This window comes from Dicentrarchus labrax, unplaced genomic scaffold, assembly GCF_905237075.1.
Source record: "Dicentrarchus labrax unplaced genomic scaffold, dlabrax2021, whole genome shotgun sequence".
Lineage (NCBI taxonomy): Eukaryota > Metazoa > Chordata > Actinopteri > Moronidae > Dicentrarchus > Dicentrarchus labrax.
In genome coordinates this window covers 4988843-5001910 of record NW_026136701.1, presented here as the reverse complement: position 1 = coordinate 5001910, position 13068 = coordinate 4988843, and the positions used below count along the sequence as shown (strand labels likewise).

General features: G+C 38.4%; 1 protein-coding gene across 1 annotated transcript in view; it reads left to right on the top strand.

The window, feature by feature from the left end:
* Positions 1-13068, top strand: part of pappa2 (pappalysin 2) — a 73409-nt gene that overhangs the window by 53101 nt on the left and 7240 nt on the right. Inside the window, 3 exon segments of the mRNA XM_051401885.1 lie at positions 1190-1322; positions 2599-2720; positions 5963-6034. Coding sequence (XP_051257845.1) covers positions 1190-1322; positions 2599-2720; positions 5963-6034 — 327 coding nt within the window.

Here is a 13068-nt window from a genome sequence, read left to right as displayed (position 1 = left end):
CTAAAGATTATTTTCATTATCGATTAATATACCGATCTTTTTTCTTGATTAATCGATAAGTTGTTTGGCAAATAACATTTCAAAAAATGGTGAAAAACTTTGATCACTGTTTCCCAAAGCTCAAGGTGACGTCCTCAAATGTTTTGTTTTGTCCACAACCCAAAGATATTCAGTTTACTGTCATACACATGGACAGTCTTTTCTTATAAAAGCGACTCAAAAAGGTGAATCATTTATCAAAATAGTTGCTAATAAAATTAATAGCTTACAACTGATGATATAATTGACTAATTGTTGCAGCTCTACACTTGAGTCCTCTATATACTGGATGCTATTAAACGTGGTCATGATGTTGTTAAAAAGAAGCAAAAGTCTTAATGAAGGTAAAAGTTGGATTATTGTGAAAATGTATCTCATTACCATTACATTTTTACCGTGGGTTAACACATTAAGCCTGTATTATTGTTCATAAATGATAGAAACTATCACAGTGAATCACAGTGGTTGAAATTAGCATTTAAAAAAACAAAACTAATTTTGTTTGATGTCAGACATGATCCGCTGCCGCCTTTCCTCTCAGAACAACAACAGACCCCACAAAAACTGTATGCACAGTAGCGGTGGTCTTAGCCGTGCTCATGCATCACTGACACCTTGTTGTGTTGTGTTTTTGCTCCAGACTTCAAGAGGAATCTTTTTGGGGGGATAATTCAGCAGTACCGTAAATGAAGCTCCTCATGCTTCATTTACTTCTTCTACATTGTAAATGTAGAAAAAATGTGCCCACCAAGTTTTCCAAGTGCGGAAGACGACATGATCAAACTAGTTGTAAAATATAATATTTTTTTATAAAGTCTCCAGAGAATGATGCTTTGAATTTCTGGGCACCATCTCTTTATTGAAGCCACATTTAGTATGCGTGTTAAAACAATTATGAGACAAAAGCTTTTAAAGCATTTTTCATATGAAGGATGTTTAAATTCATTTATTCATTTCATGATTGACTCATCTGTCGATGCCTGTCTCCAGGGAACTTTGTTTATCCGTATAACTGCTCAGCAATGTAAAACAATAACCGACTGACTGACTGTTTTTCGTTGTGTAAAGACAGACAGCAGTGCAGCAGAAGTGAAGACCGTGCATAGTCTCTTGATGACCCCAATGAATTTCAGTATCTGTTTGTTTCCAGAGAGAGATTTGCTGCACTAAGGATGGTGAATGGACCGCAGAGTTCACCATGTGCTCCAAGCTCCAGGGATCATGCTCTCCTCCTGCTGATCTCAACTCTGTAGAGTACAGCTGTGACCAAGGGATGGATGTTGGTGAGTGTAGCCTTCTCTAGGGATGAGAGTGTGTAATCCATCAAATAAACAGTGCTGATTATATGCTCTTCTTTGTGTCCAACAGAATAAAGACATACACAGTAGCCTGCCTGGTCATTAGCTTGTCTTGTTACACACTAATCGACTGAACAGGTGTTCTTATATTGAGATGTGACTGACCAGCGTACACTATATAAAATGTCCAGATTCAAGTGTAGATTATGACTATCTCTGACACAGTCTGATCTTTAAAATCAGTCTTAATTTATTGCCCCCTAACTCTTTCAGATGTCCTGTCCATTCCAATAGACATCATTTTCCAGGGTGTCTAAGTCTATGATTACTGTCACCGGACTCTACCCAAATGCACAATCTCATTCGACTGGATGTCCCTAAAGTGGACTGCATTAGAGCCACACACTCTTTTTCCAGTAAACATGGCTAACCGCTGGGCAAGGAGGAAGCGCAAGGCACATTTTAGTCTATTATCCAAAATAATACATAATAAAGCGATTTGTGTAATAAAGAGTGCATTTAGAGTAGAAATCCACCATTCCAATATTTAGTTTGTGTTTGGAATTGAACTAAGACAAACAAAAATAAAAAATATAAAATCTAAACTTTTTCTACTGTTAAAATAACAAATATGGTACTTTGTATTATATAAATACAGAGAGAGAGATTTTTACTACTGTAAGATTGCTGTACTGACCCAGGGCATATAAGTAAAATATATGTTCTACTAACTTATTATAGTACCAAATGAAGTTTTAAAGCATTTACTACAATTGAGTGCCCAGAGTTACATTAAATCACTACAGTGCATGCTTAAGCACTTTGCATTTATGCAATTCATGTATGTTGAACATTAAATGCTATCATAGTTTGGCAACGTCAAACTAAAACGTAAATCATGACATTACATGCTGGCAAGCAGACAAAAACTATGTTATGGAGAGGTTGTCAAGCTGCAGTTGAATTATACTGATGTACTATGGTAGAAACATTTGTTAATAAATGCCAGGAGGACTTGAACCAACAAACGGACTCACAGCACACACACATACACACATACTCAAACAGTAGAAGCCTCCTCCCTCCTATAGGGATGGTTGCCAAGAGTCCAGACCACAGATGACAGACGATGGCGTGGTCTGAAGTTATGTGGTCTGTTTTTTCCTCAATGTTTGAACATGAATAAATTCAACAGATGCTAATGAGGGTTAGAGGTAAGTGTTATTTGATTTGTGTTTTTTTCTCTTCCTTTTCCTTGCAGGTGCTGTTTGCTACCCAACGTGCATTGTGGCTCTGGACATGGATCTGCGTGACCCTGTGGTTCTGCCCAATGGCACTACAGCTGACTCTTTAAAGCACTGGATGCTACCCACCAAAGTCCAGGTGAGACACCTGAGTTACCTCAATTTCATTTTTCATTTTTTCCCCAGTGATTTTGTTTGAGTTCTTACTGACTTAAGGTCATTTTGGTCATTTTGTGAGTTGTTGAGTTGAGAAACTGTGTAAACTTTGTGAAACACTCTACGACAAATTCTTAATTATTTGGGCCTTCTTGCAAATTCAGCAAATGTTATATATATATATATATATATATATATATATATATACACAACAGGTTTGTGCCAGCATGTTGTCTACTCTGTCTTGATAAATGATATGTCTTGGTAATGGCATATTCAAGTCAGCTGGAGAGATCAGTGCAGTGCACACAGTCATTTCTTACAGAATATCATTCATTTGCCCCCTATATTGCTTTAATTTTCCATTGTCAACATTCCATGTTCATGTCAAAGAAGGTACCTGCTCCTGACTAGGCGTAAGATTTAAGCCCTGTCTTAGCGAGAAAACGGGTTAAGCCTAGCCTATGGGTAGGTTGAAACTAGAACACCAAGTTAGAACTGACTTGGCTTAACCAGGTGTAAGCCAACCGGCCCCTGAACCTTGTAATTTTGGCTTTTTAACCATTATGCTGATATTGGATCAAATTCACAATGTCTGCTATTAATTAATTAATTGAATCAGAATAATGAATATCAGTTTTGAATAAAACATATTGATCAAAAAACAGTTTTATTCACAAAGTGGTGTTAAATATATAAATATAGTGATATGCTTCTTATCAATGTCCATATAATCCAGTTAAATTAAATACAGAGTCTAGAGGACGGGTGCTCTACTGATCAGCTAGCAGAACTGGTTGCACCTGTTGCTAAGCTGTTTCATCTTGCATGATGAAGTATGGTTTGGTAAAAAATGAGATAGCTTGATTGTGTTAAATAACCGCAACTGCGCTAGGGATTGTGGTTTTGCTACCATTTGGAAACTCTTGGCAGGTTTTGTAAAACAGTTGTGCTGCTTGCTTGCTGCCATGCAACCAGTGAAAGTCGATCCACCAACAAACAGTGCTGAGATTTTTACTCAAAAACACCTATCAGAATGAATAATGCATTCAAGCATCTGGTGCTTTTCAACAACAACATGGACCATGCACTGAGCTACTGCTCCACACTGACTCACCTTTACTGATAAGCACGAAGCGAAGTTGATTACAGTTAATTTTACAAGGTAAAATAGAAGTTTTGCTGCCATACAAATGTGAGACAGAATTAACACATCCTCACTTTGTTGGTTACCTGTTAGCTTCAAAATTAATATTTATATTTCTGACCACTTACATCTTTTTGAGCCCTTGGTGCCACCTGAAATCCCTGCTGTCTGGTCTTTGCAATGAGCAAAAAGTGCTACTCCAATTAAAATGACTACACAAAGGGTTAGTGCTTTGTCAGTTTAGAGCTACTGGTGTGTGATAAGATAGATGATGTCTTTTGGCTTTCGGTTTAGCTTGGTTTTACATGGTTATTAGCTATAACACAAGGCATCCCCATAGATTCATGCCACCATAATACCTCTTTTAATTGAATAATTTCCACATTTAAATTTAAATTTTCAAAGTGGAAGAAAATATTATGAGCCAATGATTACTATATAAAAATCAATGATTACTCTTATATGAATTCAGGTGTTGTGTTCTTGAGTCTGCTGAAGTGATCTGCCACATTGTCTGTACAGACTACAGAACAATGCAGCAAAAACTGCAATTATCTTATATGAGCGTTCCAAAAATTCACATTTTTAAACAATACCTTTCCAGTTCAAGTAATACAATCAGTCAGTGTAGTAGATTAAAATCAATAATCATATCAAATTGCTTCAAAACTCTCCTTGGCTAACTGATAATGCCTTAAAACCCAGTGGTCAAACTGCAGCTGAGATGTTTGAATTCATCATAATACAGTATGTGCAAATGTGTTTCAAATCAGACGTTTGACTGAATCATTGGCAAGGCAGTATCTTTTAAGGTTTTCTAGGAAATCATTTTTAATTCCCAGCTGCATTAGCTAATCACACTCTATCACACAACGCGTGTATGTGAGTGTGGTATCATTCAAGTGTTTCTGAATTTCTGGAAATCACAGGCAGATAGCAAGAGTAAAGGTTTCAGTTGACGTCAAGCCTTTTAGGAAATACACACATCCCCAACACACACTGTGTATACAAGTCACCCTGAACAAACTTGCAGGAATGTCAGATCTTAGGTCGGAGTTGGAGCGCTGTTGTTTTGCTCTAAAGGTGGGTCATGTTACCCAATATCATATCTTAGCAATCGCTTCTACGTTAACGCTGTTGCAAAAACTGCTCCAGTTTCGTCTTACTTTTGGGTGGTCAGTCAGCCAGCCAGCCAGCCAGTTAATCCACCCTTTGCCAAGGTCAAATAGTTGGAGGCAGGTCTTGTTACTTACGCCATATCTCTGACACAGGCTTGTGATTTCAAGGCATTGTGTTATCTCAAATACTTCAGAATCAGGTCTCCTTCGCTGGGTCAGGCTGCACAGGAAATCACAGGGGAGGATCCGCTTTCTCTGTCCATATTTGTTAGTCAATCAGCTATCTGCTAACCACCTTGTAAATTCCCGGGGTCAAATAAAGAGACCACAGCCTCACCCAAATTCCACCACAAAAGTTTTATATCCACTTAAGTTGTATAAAATAATTATTATTCTTCCATCACAAGGTTTTCATGCAAAACAAACAATGCAAAAGGCAGCAAAAGCTTGAAATTGTCATAATGTACTGCATATTTCCATGAAAACAAAGGGATATCTGTATGGTCTGCAATCAGAGCGAGTGCAAGGTGTAGTCTTGCTCATTTTTATGTAACAGTTCAGGGCAAGGGAGGCCAATTGCTGGAGGATCAATGGCAAAAAGGTACCATATCTGTGATTAGTCTACACTGTTTTGAATATAATTTGTTTTGTTATTAAAATACTAATAAGCATACTGATCCACTCATGGACCATGAACTTAATTTGGAAACTCCCAGGTGTGGTCCATGAGGAGATTGGAATTATTATCCATCTACAGTATTGCTACTTAATGGATTTTCACAAATCAATGCTTCGACCTCAACTAGGACTTACTTTGGAGCCTCAAGCACACAAAAACCCCTATAAAAATCAAATGTTTTTGTGAGTGAGTGTAATATTGTTTTCCATGGCAAACACAGGGGTTATCCATTTCCTGTGACTGCGTTGCTCAACTGTTGTCCTTGTGTGCTCATTTTCCAGAGCATAGTCTGCACAGGGATGATGAAGTGGTACCCTGACCCTCAACACATCCATTGCATCCAGTCGTGTGAGGTAAGAGTCCAAACAGCCAACAGTCCTGCATCAAATAAAGGAGTGTGTGTGCAAATACTTTTCATCCATATATCAGTCTCACCCAGGTCTCTGAAACTGTTAGATGAGTGAATGTCTATTTTAGTCATGACTGACACTGTATCTGGCCATGGACTAGAAAATTATTTACTGCAGCTGAGAGTGCCTGAGTTAAGATGTTTTTGTCACAGATCAGATTTTTTTTGTTTTTGCAGTGAGACAAGAAAAAAAAAATATTTCAGATTGGTTATGGCTGCATGTACCTTTTGTATCAGACATTTGGTATTTTCCATGATATACAGTTGGTATATCTTTAGTATCCATTCAAGCTGACAGCACATAAGTATCACTTAGTGTAACTGAGCACCAAGGTGCTTTGTGAACATAGTGTTTGGTACCTCTTGCTTAACCAACTGGTGCCTCCAATTTCACAAACATTAGGCGAAAGTGTAATTCTGTTCTTACACAACACGTCTAGTATGTGCTTATATGTGCTTTCAAAGCCTCAAGGTCAGGAGGATCTCAGTTTGGCTTTCATCCCATTATTATCAAAGATATTTTATTAACGTTGAGATAGGGAATACTTAATCCTTAAAACAATTACACCATTTCTGGGCATAACCACATTAAATTTACTGCCCTAGCCAGACCTTTCCAATAATATTCAACATGAAGCAAAACATGCTGTATCCCTGTTGTCATCACTACTCAAGATACCAGAGCCAGTGTGCAATGTGCTTCACATTTCATGAAGACAAATCTCAGGCAGAAATTGATATTCTCACACTTCAATTTTACAAGAATTCTTTTCAAATCTGTCCAAAGAAGCTTTTTTTCCAAGGCATCCTGGCATTGCCAAATGCCGGTGTGCTTGTCAGGCCTAATGGATTATCTGATAAAGAAAAATAAATTAATCACTGGATTATGTTAGATTTAGATTAATTATTTAGGCTGCCAAAAGGGTTTAGAAATCTTTCTGCCTAGTTTAAAAACAGTGCTGGAACTCTTACTGTTTTACAAAGGGAGCCAGATAAAGTTTCCTGTTTAGTGAAAAGGTAACAAAATCATATTCTGGTGAATTTACATGCATTTCTGGGGGGGGGTTTGTATTATCAGTGTAGGAGTACATTTTTGCGTGATATGTTCTATATAAAAAGTGGTAGCAAGCTAATATAAGACAGAAGATGAGTACTATTTGTTGCTAATAGGTGTAAAATAATTTTTAGATGTTGTTCACCCATTGAGCAAAGCACAGACAAGCAAACTTAATCTCTCACTCTTGCTCCAGTCCATTATGAAAGATGACAAATCTAGATCTATTGTTTTATTATTGTGTTGCTCACCTTACTAGCTAGAAAACTGGATAAGCAGTGTGCTTTTAAAAATGTATTTGCCACCATGTGTGATCATATCCAACCTGTACATAACTGACTGACTCAGAGCATCACAATGCAACCTTGGAACGAGCCCTAAAGAGAATATAGATATCAATCATTTCTACAGCTTTTAGCTACATTAATAACATTTCTTTTTTACCCTGTTGGTGGGAGGTTTAAAGGATGGCAGTATAGTTCAGTCAGTCAGACTGTCCAACAGTGATGTTCAAAACATAATACCTCCATCTTCAACTGCCAACTAATTTAGATTGTTAGACGATTTTGTATGGATATTTACAGCAAGATAATCTGTGATGAATTTGTTAATGGAGCACAGTCAGTCATCAATCAAAATGTCCTCTTTACCACAACTTTGAGCCATGACAATATATTGAAGACTAAAGCTGGATTTATATTTGACGTAGAACGAGACAGATGTATTGAAGATAATCCCATGTGCAATTGCTGTATGTACGTCCTTTCATTCTCTGTCACTAAAAAGGGAGAAGACTGCGTCATGTTTTTACTTTCAACAGTCTCTACCGAGAAGACAGCACAAGCAGCCCAGGCTGACTACTTACAGTCCTCATGCAGTATCTCTGTGGCTGCCGTAGCCCTGATATGTTTTTGAGTTGCACGTTAGCTGTACACTGTAGCTATGGAGCATACATGCATAACCACCATAGCTGAGAAATAGTCTGTTAATATTAATGGATTTTTTCCATTGTATTCAGCTATGTCTCACAGTCTTCATCAGGTAGAGTTAACTCAGTTGTCATGGAGATGGCTCAACTGTCATTACATAAACTGGAACTGGTCATGTGATACTACGTGTTTATATATGAGGAGGGGGTCATACTCTCTGGACATCTCTTTGACAACTGAGCAAAATTCATCCACCAATGAAGAAGACCATGAGATTATGGCAAGAGCTCCAGAAATATACACTAGTAAGTGGACCTTGAGTTATAATTATTTTGTCAAATACATTTTTCCAAGTAAATTTCATACTTATGAATTCTATTGGTGACCTTTCAACCGGTGCCACCACCAGGCCAAAACTTCTGTTGGTACACATCTAATATCAAAGGTAATTACCAGATTAGGTAAAGATTCCTCAGATTCTGACAACCTCCTGGTCTTCCCTCTAGCACCTTCAAGATATTACCACTACTGAAAGCAAAATGGTTAGTATCTAGTTTGTTCCGTCAAACACCTTCTCATTGTGTGGTATAATAATAAACATTGCAGCCTCTAGAGGCCACTGTGGCACGACTTGAGACTTTTGGCCTTGTTCAATTTCATCATATATTGTGTGCTGTAGTTTATATGAATGAAAGTTAGTTTAATCTGCAATTTAACGTCCATCTCCGCTCAGTAATATTTTAGCAGTGACAGTAAATCACCTAAAATCATAAACCCAGATAGTTTTTATTTGGCATTCATCTGTTGGGTCCAGAAAAGGCTGGAACTACCGATGGAACACATAAACTGTTGATGTCTCACGGTATTAAAATATTCTTCCAACCTGCCAGCACTACATTTTCCCCTTCCACCTTCCCGTGAATGTTGCTAGGCAAAACAGTTGCTTATAACCCGCTCCTCCATGACAACACTGTAAATTATACCAGACCACATGTGCTGCATATGCTCTATGCCAGATCTCATCCAGATGCCATTGCTCCCTCTCTTTCTCTTACTCTGCCTCTCTTTCCGTTCTTTCTTAAAACTAAGTCAACAATTAGTGTCAGAGTCAGCTCAGGCATCTTATCAGCACAGCAGCCCCTTACAACTGCTAGGCTGAGACTGTTCTGTAATGGTTCGATCTACTATTTAACTCCAGAAAGTTACGCCAGTGACAAAAGTGCCTGCTGTGTCTTTCTAGAAGAGCCTTCACACTGTCTTAGAATGTTCTCAGCATAATGAAAAGATTTGCTGGACCAATAATGGCAAAGAATGTGATAAGAGTGTGTAACAGCAAACCAATTAAACGGATTGACTCGTGCATCACTTAACATGAGGCATTTAGGTAAAGAGGATGGAATCCATGTATTTAAACCATTTGTTTGGTGGACGCTGCGTTAATCCCCTTGATCACATTATCAAACGCTGTATAGTAGCCTCTCAGTAACAACAAGTTTCACTTTGAGGATTAGGGTTAGTTGTGTTTTATAACACTAGTTCTGCATGAGGCTGGATATACACAAACAGAAACTGACACCTACAGTTCTCCGCTGGTTGAATGTTTGCTGTATTTAGATTAATGATCAGGGTTGAAATTTACTGAAGAAAAAGTCGACCAAATGTGAACTCAACAATCTGTCAACACCTGTTGCAAATCTTCGCGACTGTTTTAAGAATAATAATAATAATTATTTTGCTATGCATGGCTCTATTTCTTTTAATTTATCTGGAACACAGGCTGTAGTTGTTTAATTGAAGATAAACACAACCAGAGCAAATTAAACAAACGAGTCTCTATAGACTAAGGGCAGCCAAAAGAGTAGGGTTGTTAGTTCAGACAACAGACAGCCCTAATTGTTGGACAGCAGAATCATTTATAATTTTCTTTAGGTGAATTCACAAGAAATGGAATTTAAGTAGTCCAAGCCCCACAGAGCAAATCATTTGCTAACTTTCTATCCAAGACTCAAGGACCTTTGCTAGCTAGCTAGTGTGCTAACTATGTCCCTAAGTATGACTGTGGTTTCCTTCCTGTACTTTGAGTACTAGTTCCTGCTGTTTCCTGACAGCACACTTTTCTTAACCTTTTATTTTAAAACAATTCACCTTTGGGTGAATTCTTCTCCGGCTAACCTTCCATCCATTCTCAGTAACCTGTTCAGGTCCAGTTTGCGGTGGCAAAAGACTAAACAGGGAAGGCAGAATGTGCGTTGCCCCAGCTGTATCTTTCAGTGGTTTCGGGGGAATGCTGCTGTGTTTGCAGCCTATTCAGTAAATATGATCTCTCCAGCATGTTCTCCGCCGTCTCTGGTGTCTCCCTTGAATGTTCCAGTTGGACTTCACTGAAATATGTAGAGGTAGATACTCAGCAGGTAATTACTGGGACTGGTTTACAGCTCAGAACCACTTACCGTTGCAGTGTTTTTTGTGTGATAGTCATGAGTCTGATGTTGACTGTATTCCATACAACAGAAGGGCTGCTTACCTCGATGTGTTTTAGGTGGTTTAAGAATCACCTTAAATGTTAAAGTCCATATCTTGCTGCATATCAGGGAGTTAGTGGCCATCAGTCTGGAACCTCTGTGTCTTTTTTTTTTTTTTATTTTTTTTTTACATTTTAGCCTTTCAGTGGTTCACAGGTACAAAGGTAAAACTCACCTAGTCTTGCACTAACTGTTTAAGCTGCCTGCACTCTACTGGGAGGATGACATAGGGACATAGATTCATCCCATTGCTGGAAAACATTTGTTAGAAGTGGTTCTTCCGTGAAACGGGGGTTTTACAGGTGACCTGGTGACATATCATGTTTTAAATATGTAAGCAGCAGGAGTTGGCAGTCAACACTGAACTTCAATCATGTGTTTATGTGCACTTAAGTCATCTGTTTATTCACAGATTTTGGCAGTCACATGATTTCTAAGACGTGTAAACAGAAACGTGGTTTCCTCTTAAAAGGTTAAAAGGAATTAAGAGGATCACAGGTAACACAGCTAGATTTATAAAACCTGGTGGCATGGCCATGTATACGATTAACCAGATTTCCAAGGCTTTTTTACATGCATGTGTATGATATAGACCCAGAAAAAGTAAAGTATTGCTTTGGCAAGGTTGCAGTCGATGAAAGCCAAGATTAATACTTGTTGCTGTGCATTCTTGTACCCGAAAAGATTCAATCCAAAGTCTGACAAACTGAAACGAAGTACACTGGAAGACTCAAACATTCAATAAGATGGTTTCCAGACTATTTGTAGAGTGTGTCCCCTCACTGTGTTTTAGCAAAGCACATTACATAGGAGGTTTTTACACGTTTCTAACATCTGTCTATAACACATGAACTTATAATACACTTCAAATATGGTTCAAAAATACGGTAAGTGATAAAATTAGATTCCAGACCAACTGCATTAACCACTTTGTATAGTGCACATGTATACACATTAACCACAATATATTCTTGCTTTAACCTAGTTCTTACAACATTTTGTCTTCAGAGCATGTAAAAATAGCCAATGATTCACCAGGTACTATGGCTTATATCCCATAATGCCTGGCACGCTATGGTGGTGGTATGGTGTTTTACAATCCCCCAGACCCAAACTACAACCAGCATCAATACACACATATACACAGAACTCCTGTGAACTCCACAAACTGTCTTTCCTATCAAAAGAAAAGCACTTTGAGTCAGAAGGAGAAAAGGGCAAACCTCACACTCCCCCATCCACAGTTTACAGAGAACTCTGGGCGAGCAGGGTAAGGGAAGGGGAGAAACGTCTGCTATTAAAAGAATGATGCAGATACTTGGTGGGAAGTAAAAAATAAATATATTGCTGTCTGACAGAAGAGTGTTCACTAGAATTCGTATCTGTGTTTCATAATGTTCGGATGAAGAGCTCGACTGGTGCTGATGACAGCACATGCTCCCCTAGAAATAGCCAGCAACAAGAGGTGAAATATTAGTTAGCAAGGTGTGGGGTTGGCTCCTGCTGCTTTTGTATGTCTCTTTTACACTGATTTGAAGGGAGTTGCTGTGTCATGGTAATATACAAACCAGTTGACCTTTTAATTACCCATGAGGGACTAAGGTGTGCAGCCAACTCTAGCTGGTTTAATACTCTTCATGGGTTTGTGCGTTTCAATTGAGAGTAAGGTATATCCTGCCTGGAGGGGAATGTAAATAACAATTAACCTCAACATGAGCCCTGACCTCAAAATTAACCTTATGTGGGTAGTGTGGGGTCTGCTAATTTTTGTCTTTCGTGAAGAAATGTATATGAAATGAAGGTCAAACCCACATTAAAGCTTAACTATGGAAATCTTTACAATTCAAATAAAACTGACAGCCTGCTTGGCATGTCGGTATTTTGCATGACTGCATAAAGGTAATTCAAAGATTAACATACTAGTAGTGATTTGCACGAGGCATCTGGTGCATTTGCTGGTAAAGTATTTACTCAGAAACAGAACGATTAAATAGATTTATTTATGCCACGGCAGTTTAGTTGGGAAAGGAAAGGGGATTCGTCAAGTAGGGAGCTCTTTGAAGTGAAGAGAAAACTGCAGAAATCTTCTCAGCAGCTGCTCTCTCCCCCTGCGCAGGTTAGGTAGAACCCTAAGTCTTTGAAATGACTCCATCAGCCCATCGAAGCAAGCCAAAAGTATCTTTGGCACTCAGTGCTTATTTTCATATTGTTGGCACTTCAGGGAAGCCCTCAAGGTTTAGTCTAAAACATTAAGAAGACTTTCATCATGACGTGTTTGAAATTCTGTGTAACTTAAATTCCACAAATTTGCGTGCCACTCCAGAGTATCTCCAGAAGGACTCTGGAGCTGGCCAGAACATTGCAAAAAACAGTTTGAGGAATTGTCATCAATAGGTTTTCTGGGTAAGATGAAGCATACCTGAACAGTCATCAAATGACATCTGTCTGTCTACTCTATCTACCCTAGTGTAAC